Genomic DNA, 15,709 nt, shown 5'->3' on the forward strand with positions numbered 1-15,709 from the left:
GGCGATTAGCAAAATGACTTCTGTATAGAAGTCAATGCAAATCGCCCCGAGCCGCCCCCGAAGTCGTGCAAGAACCTTTTTCTAAGTCGGAGCGACTTGCGTCACTCCTATTAGAACGGTTCTATTGCATAGAATGGGACGCGACTCGTCAGGCGGCTGAGCCGCCTGACGAGTTGCCCCAGTGTGAACCGGCTATTAAACTGATCCAAAGACGTACAGGACTCCCATGCAAGCCCCTCTGCAGCTGCCACGGAGATGTGTGAACTGGCTTTATTGAGAGCCGGTTACAATCTCTGAATTTGCACTAGTGTGAACCCTGCCTAAAAGACAGGAGAGCTCAGCAAGGTAGCTTCTATCTTTTCGTTGTAATGTTTTTTATTGAAAATTCAAACAATTACAATATGAATAATACATTGAAAAGGATAAAGAAATACGGACGCAGCCGTGTGATGGAGCAGAAGTATATAGTGTTAGACAGTTATGACAACATTAAAGCATCTACGCGACTCACAGGTCGGATAAGGCAAGTATGTTAGATCATTATAAATCAAATTTTTACAAAATAAACAATAGAGGAGTCAATAAAGAACATACAGCCCAGAACCATGACATGTTCATGAATCCAGTCTGTAATTTAATCTAGGCTAAAGAAATAAGTAAATAACAATATTTTAAATATAAATGAGGGAAAATAAATGGGAAAGAAATGAAAAGATGGGATCTGCCATAGTACAAATGTATCAAGAATATCAAATAAAGGGGATATTAATTCCCAGAAGTGACATTTTTGTACTCATCAGTCAAAATGAAAATAGCCAATCAGACCAAGTATCTGTGAACCTCTTTTGATTATCTTTCGCTTGATGAATCAACTTCTCCATTTCCATGTTTCTCAGGGTGCGGTTAAACCAGTCAATTATTGACGGGGGATGAGTGGATTTCCATTTGGCTGGAATACACATCCTGGCAGCATTGATCAGATGCATTGCCAAGGATCGGTAATAACCTCTAGGTAATGAGGGAGAATAGTGTAGTAAAAATTGAGCAAGGGTGAAGTCCAGATTAAAAGAGGTTATTTGGGAAATATATTCATGGACCTTTTCCCAATATGGTTGGATGTCACTGCAGGACCACCAAATGTGAAGAAAGGAACCTGTCTCTTTATTGCATCTCCAACATGTTTTAGATACAGAACTATTAATCCAATGTAATTTAAGGGGGGTCATATACCATCTGGAAAGAATCTTATAGGCGTTTTCCTGCGTTTGAACGTGAATCGATCCCTTGTGTATAGATTTGTATATATTCTTCCACTCTGAGTCTGATAAATCAAGCGAAAGGTCTCTTTCCCAAAGTTGATTAGCCCAATTAAATTTAGGTGTCTGAGTGGAGAACAATAGAGAATAAGTAGAAGAGACCAGATGCCTTAAAGGGCCATCATTGTCACACCATTTTTCAAAATCGTTTTTTTCTCTCGACCAGTTCGGTCTGGGGTTGGGTCTCAAGAAAAAGTTCCTTAGTTGTACGTAGGTCCAAAAAGGAAATGATTCCACGTTCAATTTATCGGCCAAATCAGATTGGGATATTAATTCGTCGGTAGCTTCTATCTTATTGAAGGGATGGTAAGCAAAGACAGTATTTCAACAGCTCCACATTTTAAAAGGATTTTTCATGTTGTTAAAACTAGAATAAATTTGATGTGTATTGTTCTTCCTGCATTTTATATCAATGTTTTTTCTTTCCACAGCTGTGGGATTCCCTGAGTGGTAAATGTGTGGCTACCTTGACTGGACATGAAGATGAGGTTTTGGATGTCTCATTTGATTCCACAGGCCAGCTGATTGCTACAGCCTCTGCTGATGGTTAGTCCGGCTCATAAATAGCCTTATTCTATTAAATGTTCTCAATCCTATGTGCTAATCCCTGAGTGCAGTTTATACTTGTTTTAAAGAATATGTAAACATAATATTTTATACCCCTGATATGTGCCTGTTGTACCATGTACTTGTATGAAAAAGTATCCTGCTCTCTTTGTATTGCTTTTTTTTGTGTGTTCCTGCCAGTCAGGGGGCTTTCCTTTTAAAAATGACCACACTAGGCATGAGAGCTCAGCATGGTCAGTATTCTAGCTGTGCTGGGAACTCAGCCTGCTCTCTTCCAAAAATTAGACCCTCCTGCCTGCACAGCCATTCATTGGAAAGTTCAATGTGCTGCTGTTGCTTCTCCTACCCCAGCTGTCTATGATCCTTATGCAGCTGAGAACAGAGAGGGTGTGATCATTTATAAAAAAGGAAAATAAAAAGTATTTATAATGTTTTTATATGTTTTGCCTTTCATTTTGTTTCTAAATTAAACTGAATTGGTTGTTTTATAAGGTGAGAGTTTACATATACTTTAAGAAGAAAAGGAAACGTACCCCTAGGGGCTTTGAGTTGCAGCTATACAATTATTCAATAGAGATGTAGAAAAAGTATTATAATTTATTCAAAAACAAATAAATTGCAAGATGGAAAAACCATCTAATCAACATTGGACCATGGACTCAAAAATGTCATTTAAAACATATAAATACAATAAATAGATATAAATAGAACAATATAGTAGTTTGACTTATGCGCATAAGTCAAACTACTATATTCTATTTATATCTATTTATTGTATTTATATGTTTTAAATTACATTTTTGAGTCCATGGTCCAATGTTGATTAGATGGTTTTTCCATCTTGCAATTTATTTGTTTTTGAATAAATTATAATACTTTTCTACATTTCTATTGAATAATTGTATAGCTGCAACTCAAAGCCCCTAAGGGTACTTTTCCTTTTCTTCAAAAATCTATTCAAGGGTGTGCAGCACTATAATCCACAACATGTATCGCCCTTTCTTTGCTAAATATACTTTAAGGTATCCTCTGCCTATACAATTTTACAACATGTGCTTAGTTTGTTCCAGTTTTGGACTGATCTACTGTAGCCTTAATACATACAAAAGTCTCTGACATGGGTTGAAAAACAACTCCACTAAATTTTTCAAACATGCATTTCCTAGTGCCCTACTTCTTTTATGGACTCTACTTGTAAATGTGCATTGGATCCACAGCCTAATAAAGGTGGAGAGTCAGCAACTAGGAGAGAGTTTGATAGCATGCCAATACCTGAGCGGCAGGGCTATTTCTATCGAAATGATTAACCAGTTGGTAACCGCCCTATAGCCAAAATACGGCTACAGAGCGGTTCCTGTACTCTAGGAGGGCGTCAATGTACGTCCTCCCAGAGACTGCGTTGTGCGCGCCCGAGCGGGCGCGCACACGCGATCGCCGGTGCTCGCCGGGTCTACGGGACCCGCAGCAACAGCACTCGCGGTAAGGAGCCAATGGAAGCGGCTCCTTACCACGTGATCGCGCCGTCCAATGACGGCGCGATCACTTGTAAACAAACCGGCGTCATGTAATGACGCCGGTTCCTCCCTCTCCTCTCTGTACCGTTCGGTACAGTGTGAGAGGAGAGGGAGGGGGGGGGGATCGGGCGGCAGCAGCAGCCGCCGCACTGTGGGCTGGATCTGTGACAATTGCAGTCACAGATCCAGCCATCCCTGCGCAATACTCTGCAAAATAAAAATGATGATGAGTGCAATACTCTGCAATACCCCACCCCATACTCTGCAATACCCCACCCCATACTCTGCAATACCCACCCTGGGGGGGTGGGTATTGCAGAGTATGGGGTGGGGTATTGCAGAGTATGGGGTGGGGTATTGCAGAGTATGGGGTGGGGTATTGCAGAGTATTGCACTCATCATTTTTTTTATTTTACTCTGCAATACCCACCCCCCCATACTCTGCAATACCCACCCACCCATACTCTGCAATACCCACCCACCCATACTCTGCAATACCCACCCCCCCATACTCTGCAATACCCACCCATACTCTGCAATACCCCCCCCCATACTCTGCAATACCCCCCCCCATACTCTGCAATACCCCCCCCCCATACTCTGCAATACCCCCCCCCATACTCTGCAATACCCCCCCCATACTCTGCAATACCCCCCCCATACTCTGCAATACCCCCCCATACTCTGCAATACCCCCCCCATACTCTGCAATACCCCCCCCCATACTCTGCAATACCCCCCCATACTCTGCAATACCCCCCCAATACTCCGCAATACCCTCAATACTCCAATACCTTGCAATACGTCGCCTATGGGGATTTTTAAGTAGCAACGTTTGGCGCAATTTCACGAGCGTGTGCAATTTTGAAGGGTGACATGTTGGGTATCTATTTACTCGGCGTAACTTCATCTTTCATATTATGCAAAAACATTGGGCTAACTTTACTGTTTTTTTTTTTTTTAAGCACAAAACTGTTTTTTTTTTAAAAACACGCGTTCAAAAAATTGCTGCGAAAATACCGTGCAAGATAAAAAGTTGCAACAACCGCCATTGTATTCTCTAGGGTCTTTGAAAAAAAAGCATATATAATGTTTTGGGTTTCTATGTAATTTTTTTAGCAAATAAATGATGATTTTTACATGTAGGAGAGAAATGTCAGAATTGGCCTGGGTGCTCCAGAACGCCTGAAGGTGCTCCCTGCATGTTGGGCCTCTCTATGTGGCCACGCTGTGTAAAAGTCGCACACATGTGGTATCGCTATACTCGGGAGGAATAGCAGAATGTGTTTTGGGGTGTAATTTGTAGTATGCATATGCTGTGTGTGAGAAATAACCTGCTAATATGACAGAAACTAGATTTTTTTTTTTTTTTTTACAGAATTTTCAGTCTTTTTTCTTTTATAGCGCAAAAAATAAAAACCGCAGAGGTGATCAAATACCACCAAAAGAAAGCTCTATTTGTGGGAAAAAAAGGACAAAAATTTCAGATGGGTACAATGTTGTATGACTGAGTAATTGTCATTCAAATTGTGAGAGCACCGAAAGCTGAAAATTGGTCTGGTGATTAAGGGGGTTTTCGTGCCCAGTGGTCAAGTGGTTAAACACCCAAAACTGTCACTGATTTCCAGAGCTCACATTCATGCCTCACTACAGTGATCTTAGGTGCTTAGCTAAAATATATTTTAGCATCTGGAAAAATACAGCTTTTGGCATAGAGATACTTTAAGGCCTCGTACACACGACCGAGTTTCTCGGCAAAAACCAGCAAGAACCTTGCTGGGAGATATTTTTTTGCCGAGGAAACCGGTCGTGACGTCGTGTGTACATTTTCATCGAGGAAACTGTTGAGAACCTCAACGAGACAAAAAGAGAGCAAGATCTCTATTTTCTCGACGGGAGTCTGATTTGGCTCGACGAGTTTCTGGTCGGGCTGGTTTTCAACGAGAAACTCGGACGTCTGTATGCTAAGAAACCCGCGCTTGCTCAGATTAAAGTATGAGACGGGAGTAAAAGTAGCATTTGTAATGGAGATAACACATTTTTTAAGCTGTAACAGACTGAAAAGTGCAAATATCTCTTACCAAACTTTTATTTAACACGCAAACACATGAAATCAGCAAAAGCAGCCCCAAGAGTTTAGCCAGTGGAATCAAACTTCCCCTGCCGTTGTATGTGTTGTATGTCACCGCGTTTGAGAACGAGGAGATTTTGGCTTGACTGTGTGTAAGCAAAGCAAGCTTGTCGAGTTCCTCGACAAGCCTAACAAGGAACTCGACGAGGAACTCAATGTGTTTCGCTGTGTGTTTCGTCGTGTGTACGAGGCCTAACTTTTTTGTTTTTGCTGTACATGTCTTTGCATTGTTTTTTTGGAATCTTTAGCAGCTATATGTCTAGCCCTCTGTATATCTAGGTAAGAGAATAATCTCTCTACCCGAAGTCTTTAGCAGCAGAAAAGATCTGGCAGATGAAAAACATGCCCCACTCAACTTCACCCGATTGAGAATTTTTTTTTAGGTGTAGTTACTCTTAAAAGGAAAACTAATGGTTTTGGTAATATTCTTATAAAAGTTTAATAATTATTATTCTTTATATAAAAGCTTATATTAGAGGGTGCACCCATGACCACAGAGCTTTATGGATGTTCTTAAAAGACAGCACAGCAGAAGCTTTCTACCTTCAGACTTTGGATTTGATTTACTAAAGGCATTCTGCAAAGGAAGATTCACTCTGCAAAGGAAGTTGCCCAGATCATAGCGAATGAGACAAAGTTCTGCTGACTTCTATCATTCAATCTTCTGAAAGCAAAAATTTAGTTTTTTGTTTTTTTTCATGTGCAGGATTTGGTCATACTCAATGTTAAGTATGTCCGTCGTTCCCGCGTATAATTTTGAAAATTTTACGTCGTTTGCGTAAGTCGTCCGTGAATGGGGCTGGACGCCATTTACGTTCACGTCGAAACCAATGACGTCCTTGCGACATCATTTGGAGCAATGCACCCTGGGAGTTTTTACGGACGGCGCATGCGCAGTTCGTTCGGCGCAGGAACGCGCTTCATTTAAATGAAACACGCCCCCTACCCGCCAAATTTGAATTCCGCGCTCTTACGCTGCGAGAGATACGCTACGCCGCCGTAACTTATGGCGCGGATTCGTTGAGGATTCAAACCAACTAAAAGTAAGTTACAGCGGCGTAGCGTATCTTAGATGCGCAGATGTATGTGGATCTGCCCCTTCCTCTGTAACTCTAAATTGGTAACTGTTAAAAAATGTAAACATCACCTATGAAGATACCGCAGTTTGTCGCCATACCGCAGTTTGTGCAATTTTAAAGCCTAAGTTTTAGAAATAGGCTTGGTCTTGAAGTGGTTAAAACCGCTTTAAAAAAGCTGTATGCTTACCATTTTCAAAAAGAACATAATTCTTGTTGGTGCAGAGAGCTAAGCATATACAGTAATGGTAAGAGCTGTCAAACAAGAAAGTGAAAAGAATTTCAAAGTTTCTCCAAATGTAGTCATGTATATAAATTTAATGATAAAAATAACCCTTTTCTATATACCCTTATAATTTCCTGTAAATAGCAGAATTACATACAGTGAGAATAGTATGATTCATGTCGAGTGCTCTGCAGTTATCTGCCCCTGACTCAGTCAAGTGCCTGTCAAATGTTTATATGGCGATTACATGCAATTTTCAGCACTTTGCTGATAGCGGACTAAGAAAGCTTCTAAGGATTAATATGTTCTGTTAATCTTTAGCTGAAGGCTAGGATTATTTTATACAGTCATTGGAAATTGAAAAAGGTTATATATTTTTTTTTGCAGCTCAGTGCAACGATGGGGGACCATAATGATATAAAGAGATCTTTGTTACTACTCATAGAACACACTTTGATCTGCAGATTTTGTCTATAGTATTTATACCTGTAATCTCTGTTTTAACAGGAACAGCTAGAGTGTATAATGCAGCCAGCCGGAAATGTCTAGCCAAGCTAGAAGGGCATGACGGTGAAATATCCAAGGTGAGTTGTGTTATGCATGTATGTTCAGTCAAATCCAATTCTTTGAGACCTCATGGTCTCTGAACTAGTACAAGTTAATTTGTCTATTAGCAGCACCTTCATCTTCCCCAGTGCCTTTTGCCATGACATTCTATCATTTTATCATGATCCTCGCTACTGAATCTTGTCTTCAATTTTCATGGCCAAAGTATTTTTTTTTGGTTCATTATTACTCTTGAACCTGGATTAAAAAGATAAGCACAGAGTAAAGCAGTATAGCAGAGCAAATAGTGTAGAAAAGGAATAATGATTTTAATAATAAAAAAAAAAAGATTAAAAATCAATCAAAAACATCAGAGGGATAGCAGTATCAGGATTGGCAGAATTCAGGATAATCCAGGGTCCTGGTGTGAAACCTTCCGCCCTGGCCAGTAAACAGAGTCTGACCAGCAGCATGTCAAAGCAGCCACAATTCCAAGTCCACCCTGGAGTCTGCTTAATGGGAACCTGACCCCCCAGACTTTCCCAAAACGAGTACCTGTGCTATTGTATTGTGATGTCACTTTGGGGGGGGGGGGTCTTTTTATGGAATATGTGTTGTTGCTTTGACACACTGCTGCTGTTTTTTTCAGCTGAGGCTATTTCACCGATGTGGCCTTTATTCATTGAGTAAAGGCCACAGTGGAAGATTTCGCAGTGGGAAACTGAATTTTGCTATTTTACTGTTATCCCTCTGATGTTTGTGAGTGATTCTTAATCTATTTTTGTGTACTGGGTATGGTGTGGGGTGCTGTGTGGTGTGTACTGGGTATGGTATGGGGTGCTGTGTGGTGTCTGTGTACTGAGTATGGTGTGGGGTGCTGTGTGGTGTTTACTGGGTATGGTTTGGGGTGCTGTGTAGTGTGTACTGGGTATGGTGTGGGGTGCTGTGTGGTGTGTAATGGGTATGGTGTGGGGTGGTGTGTACTGGGTATTGTTTGGGGTGCTGTGTGGAGTGTACTGGGTATGGTGTGGGGTGGTGTGTACTGGGTATTGTTTGGGGTGCTGTATGGAGTGTACTGGGTATGGTGTGGGGTGCTGTATGGTGTGGGGTGCTATGTGGTGTCTGTGTACTGGGTATGGTGTGGGGTGCTAAGTGGTGTCTGTGTACTGGGTATGGTGTTGTGTGCTGTGTGGTGTCTGTGTACTTGGTATGGTGTGAGGTGCTGTGTAGTGTGTACTAGGTATGGTGTGGGGTGCTGTGTGGTGTCTGTGTACTGGGTATGGTGTTGGGGTGCTGTGTAATGTCTGTGTACTGGGTATAGTGTAGGGTGCTGTGTATGATGTGGGGTGATGTCTGTCTACTGTGTATGGTGTGGGGTGATGCCTGTGTACTGGGTATGGTATGGTGTGGGGTGATGCCTGTGTACTGGGTATGGTATGGTGTGGGGTGCTGTGTGGTGTCTGTGTACTGGGTATGGTGTGGGGTGCTGTGTGGTGTCTGTGTACTGGGTATGGTGTGGGGTGCTGTGTGGTGTCTGTGTACTGGGTATGGTGTGGGGTGCTGTGTGGTGTGTACTGGGTATGGTGTGGGGTGCTGTGTGGTGTGGGGTGCTGTGTGGTGTGTGTACTGGGTATGGTGTGGGGTGCTGTGTGGTGTGTACTGGGTATTGATTGATTGATTGATTGATTTTTGAGCTTAATTAGGCGCCAAATGCCCACTGTGAAGTGAGCGTCTAAGCGCTGGGTATGGTGTGGGGTTCTGTGTGGTGTGTACTGGGTATGGTGTGGGGTGCTTTGTGGTGTGTACTTGGTATGGTGTGGGGTGGTGTGTACTGGGTATGGTGTGGGGTGCTGTATGGTGTGTACTGGTTATGGTGTGGGGTGCTGTGTGGTGTGGGGTGGTGTCTGTGTACTGTGTATGGTGTGGGGTGGGGTGTACTGTGTATGGCGTGGGGTGTTGTGTGGTGTGTACTGGGTATGGTGTGGGTGGTGTCTGTGTACTGTGTATGGTGTGAGGTGTTGTTTGGTGTGTACTGGTTATGGTGTGTGGTGTCTGTGTACTGGGTATGGTGTGTGGTGTGTTGTGTCTGTGTACTGGGTATGGTGTGTGGTGTCTGTGTACTGGGTATGGTGTGGGGTGCTGTGTGGTGTGTACTGGGTATGGTGTGGGGTGGTGTCTGTGTACTGTGTATGGTGTGGGGTGAGGTGTACTGTGTATGGTGTGGGGTGTTGTGTGGTGTCTGTGTACTGGTTATGGTGTGTGGTGTCTGTGTACTGGTTATGGTGTGTGGTGTCTGTGTACTGGGTATGGTGTGTGGTGTCTGTGTACTGGGTATGGTGTGTGGTGTCTGTGTACTGGGTATTGTGTGGGGTGCTGTGTAGTGTCTGTGTACTGGGTATTGTGTGGGGTGCTGTGTGGTGTCTGTGTACTGGGTATGGTGTGTGGTGTCTGTGTACTGGTTATGGTGTGTGGTGTCTGTGTACTGGGTATGGTGTATGGTGTCTGTGTACTGGGTATTGTGTGGGGTGCTGTGTGGTGTCTGTGTTCTGGGTATGGTATGTGGTGTCTGTGTACTGGGTATGGTGTGGGGTGCTGTGTGGTGTGTACTGGGTATGGTGTGGGGTGCTGTATGGTGTGTACTGGTTATGGTGTGGGGTGCTGTGTGGTGTGGGGTGGTGTCTGTGTACTGTGTATGGTGTGGGGTGGGGTGTACTGTGTATGGCGTGGGGTGTTGTGTGGTGTGTACTGGGTATGGTGTGGGTGGTGTCTGTGTACTGTGTATGGTGTGAGGTGTTGTTTGGTGTGTACTGGTTATGGTGTGTGGTGTCTGTGTACTGGGTATGGTGTGTGGTGTGTTGTGTCTGTGTACTGGGTATGGTGTGTGGTGTCTGTGTACTGGGTATGGTGTGGGGTGCTGTGTGGTGTGTACTGGGTATGGTGTGGGGTGGTGTCTGTGTACTGTGTATGGTGTGGGGTGAGGTGTACTGTGTATGGTGTGGGGTGTTGTGTGGTGTCTGTGTACTGGTTATGGTGTGTGGTGTCTGTGTACTGGTTATGGTGTGTGGTGTCTGTGTACTGGGTATGGTGTGTGGTGTCTGTGTACTGGGTATGGTGTGTGGTGTCTGTGTACTGGGTATTGTGTGGGGTGCTGTGTAGTGTCTGTGTACTGGGTATTGTGTGGGGTGCTGTGTGGTGTCTGTGTACTGGGTATGGTGTGTGGTGTCTGTGTACTGGTTATGGTGTGTGGTGTCTGTGTACTGGGTATGGTGTATGGTGTCTGTGTACTGGGTATTGTGTGGGGTGCTGTGTGGTGTCTGTGTTCTGGGTATGGTATGTGGTGTCTGTGTACTGGGTATGGTGTGGGGTGCTGTGTGGTGTGTACTGGGTATGGTGTGGGGTGGTGTCTGTGTACTGTGTACTGGGTATGGTGTCTGTGTACTGGGTATGGTGTGTGGTGTCTGTGTACTGGGTATGGGGTACAGGAAGTGACCACTGCAACTGTGCCCCATACCCTAAATCTAAAGAATTCGATTAGTGGCTAGGAAAACCTTTGCGGGCTGTGACATATCACTCTCCTCTATTCCGGGGACAGTTTATATGTCTTTAAATATCTAAAGCTGGCCTCATTTACATATCTATCTGTGAACTTTATTACTTGTTTATATTACCAACCAGCTCATGATGTTTTTAATAATTTCATGTACTGATGCCCAGCTGGCACCCATTATCTATGCTGGTTTAGCTTGATCGTATACGGCAGCATCCAATTTCTTTCTGCTTTGTGAACACAGCATGCAGGAAGTTTCTTCCTACCTTTGAGCCTTTTCAGTCAGCCCTTCTTTTCTGTTCTGTACGCATCCACTTTTTTTGCGGGTCTGAAGATTCCCACATATACTCTGCTAAGAGACTGTTTTCTGTTTTCTATGTAAACTGACAATAATAAATGATTCATTCAAAGAATCAGGCGAATGATGATTTATTTGCAAGTTCAACCTGTGATATGTAAGAATTGCTCATGATGTGTGTGTTGAGGAAAAGCTAACTTGTAGGTTTGTCAGGTGAATTTTGGGATGACAGAATATACTGTACACTGATCTCTGAACATAGTTATCAATAATTCACACTGAATGCCTACTCTTTCCTCATTACTATAAACAGTACATGTGCTGTGGAAAGTTTACTTATCTTCAAGCAATATACTCACTGCGTGTGTGAGCATGGACACTTGTAGGTAGGTGGTTGGAACGTGGGTAGTATGACCAAGGAGCACTAATGCCACTCTGTCAGTTTGCAAAGATGGAAAATAATGTGAGCACTAAATCCCATTCCTTTTAATTCTCTGTAGTAAACCACTACTGCTTACTACTGGTGCCAGAGGAAGCTTGGCATAGGACTTGTATCCTCTGCCATGAGATCTGGATACCATCTTAGTAGTGCCCATTGGAGGATCCAGAGTCTAGTCTCGGGAGGGGCACTGCCAGAAAATATGTTTTTTTGCTGACAATGTATCGAGGAAATGGCTGGTGTTAGTGCTTCAAATCATGGCAGCCATGGTTGTTATGGTGTCAGGATGATTGAAGCGCATTTTTTATATTATTACATTGTTATATAAAATGAAATAGTTCAACTCACCATAATGCAGAATCAGTGGGAGCCCCGAGTGTGTCACTTGCCACCAGATGCAGATTATCACTTTCCACGTCACCTGCCACAAGTTGCAGATTGTCACTTGCTTTGTCACCTGCCACAAGTTGCAGATTGTCACTTGCTTTGTCACCTGCCACAAGTTGCAGATTGTCGCTTGCTTTGTCACCTGCCACAATTTGCGGATTGTCACTTGCCTCATCACCTGCTACACCTTGTGGATTATCACTTGCCACGTCACCTGCCACACTTTGTGGATTGTCACTTACCACGGCAGCTGCCACACCTTACGATTGTCACTTGCCACGTCACCTGCCACACCTTGCGGATTGTCACTTGTCTGCTAAGGTGGTGTTTTGCTTGTCAGAGTCAGGCAGTAGAGAGATGATGTAATCTCTCTGCTGCCTGCACAGTGAGGGTGGAAGTTACTGCAGGAATGCAGGGCGGGCGCAGGAGCGGTGAGAGATGATGTCATCTCTCTCAGGGCCATCTTAATAGCATCATGGGCCTCTGGGAAAAGTAATGCTCTGACAGTGATGACAGTGCAGGTAAACAGACATCAAGTATGTAGGCGGCAGACTGCCTCCCCTGTTTATCTATCACTCTCAGTGCCGGCTCGTTGATTGGCCAGCTGCCCACTCACCCACAGAGCCGCCCAGCTGACCGCCCACTCTCTCACCCACCACCGAGGCCGAGTCGCCCGCCTGCTCACACACCGAGCTACCCGGCATCTGCCTGCGGAGCTGCCCACTCTGTCACCGACCCGTGGAGCCACCTGCTCAGACTCTCACCCATCTGCAACTAATTTCTCGGGGTGGCAATTGCCTCCCCCCCCCCCCCGGTAGTGCCTGTGGGTAGCTCTGACAATTCTTGTGAGATTTCAGTGGCCATTTTAGATGTAGATATGGTATAAATAGCACAAAGTGCATCATAAAGGGGGGCTGAAATAAGGAAATAAATGATGCAGGAACAGGGACTGGTTATATAGGCTTCACCCCCTCAGCTTAGAGAACATTGGAGCCCTGTGGACTTTAAGAGAGAAAGTGACAGACGTTCCATCAGATGATTAATCTATTGCCACCCATCAAAAGATCTGTCCAGTTATTTGCAGGGTTACTGTGACCAAGGAAGGTCATCCTTTCAAGAGCTTAAGGCACAACTCCAGCACCTGCACTGCAAGGATTAAATGCTTGTTAAGGTCTTGGGTGCACAGAAAAGAAATTTACTTACCCAGTTCTCTGTTCCTTCATGGTGTTAGACCACTCCCCATGGCATCTTCTTTCTCAAGTACCAGCATTTTAAGGTGCCAACATTATCAAGAGCGATGCAGGGTCTTGTTTTGTTACTGCTTCTGCCAGTTTTATGTGGATAAAAACGATTCTAAAGGAACGATAGTGTTGTCTCTTTCTCTGTAATTTTCACCCTGAATAACCACTCTCTACACACTGCCACTTGACTGGTACGTGTAAAGACTTTATAAAAAGTATTACAAATTAGGGATATTGCTCACCTACAGACTTTAAAAGGAAAACTCACAGACATGGATCTTCTACCTATAACACCCAGCCTGAATGGTTGGTATGGATAATAGCCCTGAGCTTCACTCTTGTGTAGCTGATTTATAAATTGGATTGAAGGTTCAATAAATGGTGAATAAGATTGGTTAATACTGGGGCATCAATTTAGTTTGTACTTCAAGCTTACTGTCTGCTTAGTCTGCCATGAGTGTTTTCTTCCATTTCTTGTTGCCATCAAAAAATCATTTTTTTAATTAAATATTAATGCTGCGTTGTTCGGTGCTACGGATCTAACAAACATACTTGATAAGCACTTCATCTCTAAGGTTATTGTGATCTCATCTCATAAATATAATATGTAAAAGAAACAAGGCCACTGCAGTGTTTTATACACATACATAAGCATGCTGAGGTTTATCTGATGGAAAATTCCTGTGGGCGACAACAGGATTATCCTTTGGCCGCTTGTACAGCTAAAAGCAAAAGTAATATATGATGCGTCTCTTACCAATAAGAGATTTGCTAATTGAATGTGATTGAATGTTGCACTACCAAACAGACCACATGATTTCTTTCCTTTGCTCTGTTTCCGTGCATATACAAAAAAAAAAAAAACACAGTCAATTCCAGAGCTAAAAGGTCTTCTGAAGTAGAGTGCAAAAGGTATAGTAGTAGTAAAATGGTAACCCAAGACTGGGTGGATGCTGCCTTCCTCATATGGGGTAATCCGATGGAAACTACAAGAAAAACAAACATTTTGCACTAGATGTGTGGACCTTCTGTAGCGCTCACCCCCGAAGGAGCCGCTGAATTATCGGGTCTTCTGTCTCACCTCTGTGACACACCACAAACAATGAATCCACAGCACACCAGCACACCTTGTGAAGCTTTATAACAGATTTAATAACTGTGGGATAGAGCAAAAGCTCTTAACGTCTCCCCACTCTAATATAGTACAACTAATAAGAGGATGAGATAATACGTTTAGATTGAATGCAATGAACAGTAATATATATATATATACTTAGCGGTATCTACCCCACCCTAAACTACTGGCCAGTAGTACTGTCCTAGGCTAGCCAACGTTGGGGCCCTGGTGTAGGAAGTACACTTGTTGCAATGGCCAAAGGCCGCTCACCACTTCCAGTGTCTCTTTGGGAAAGGAGGATGATTGTCTGCGGAAGCGAATGTCCCTCTCTCCTCAGACCGACGTCTGTGAAATGAATACAGTCTTTTAAAGCCTCCGGCAGGACATCTCAGATCGTCTAGGGGCCGTCTGGGGAATCTGGCAATAACCTCCGTCAGCTCCACTCACTCAGTTGGGCAGGCTGGATTACTCCGGTGGCTGGATCGGCCCTGCGACCAGGCCTCAGTTCGATCGCTCAAAACACAGTCTCTCTCTGTTTCAGTAGACGAACATCAGTCTCTCCAAGAACTATTGCATAGAGCCTGTGTCTCAGTGGCAAACACACAGCTCTGACACAAGCCGTCTTAAATCACCCTGTGATGCAGATCTGTGTTCCCTGGGTCACTGTTCCAGACCCCCTCTCCTCACTACTTCCTCCTGACTCCCCTCTCTCCCGGAACTTCCTGTCTCACAGCCTCCTGGGAAATGCAGTTCTCCAGCCCCTTGCTGTAGAAATGTATCTATATGTCTGCTCTGTACTGCAGTCTCCAAATCTGTGCTCTCTGGCTCCACCTGCTGCAATAATATATATATATATATATATATATATATATATATATATATCTACATCCTCTTAAATGGCTGAAAATCACAACAGGGCTACACTTCCATTTTGTTTTTCTTGCTGTTTCTATGCATATACAAATTATTCGTTTTCCTTCCTTTTAGGGCAAGGGTCTACAAACTGTCTAAAGAAAGGGCCAGTTTATTGTCCTTCAGATTTAAAAGTGCCTGATTGTGGGTCCCAGTGGGACTAAACCATGCCCAATCTTTGGTATTAGAGAGAGAAAAAGTTGGTGTCAGTAGTGCAATAGTGCCCATTTTTGTTGTCAGTGGCAGGAATTATGCCTCATTGTTGTTGTCAGTGGCAGCAATTATGCCCCATTGTTGGTGTCAGTGGCAATAATAATGCCTCAAGGACCAGATAAAAGCAAGCAAAGGGCTGCATCCAGCCCCAGGGACACAGTTTGGAGACTACTACTTTA

The 15,709-nt window shown here is 43.7% G+C and overlaps 1 protein-coding gene across 1 annotated transcript in view; it reads left to right on the forward strand.

Annotated features, from left to right (window-relative positions):
- The window catches only part of DAW1 (dynein assembly factor with WD repeats 1), a 131,635-nt gene that overhangs the window by 107,652 nt on the left and 8,274 nt on the right, over window positions 1-15,709 (forward strand). The window contains exons 10-11 of the mRNA XM_040348847.1: window positions 1,748-1,862; window positions 7,338-7,414. Coding sequence (XP_040204781.1) covers window positions 1,748-1,862; window positions 7,338-7,414 — 192 coding nt within the window. The remainder of the gene's footprint in view (window positions 1-1,747; window positions 1,863-7,337; window positions 7,415-15,709) is intronic.

The sequence above is a fragment of the Rana temporaria genome, chromosome 4 (assembly GCF_905171775.1).
Source record: "Rana temporaria chromosome 4, aRanTem1.1, whole genome shotgun sequence".
NCBI lineage: Eukaryota > Metazoa > Chordata > Amphibia > Anura > Ranidae > Rana > Rana temporaria.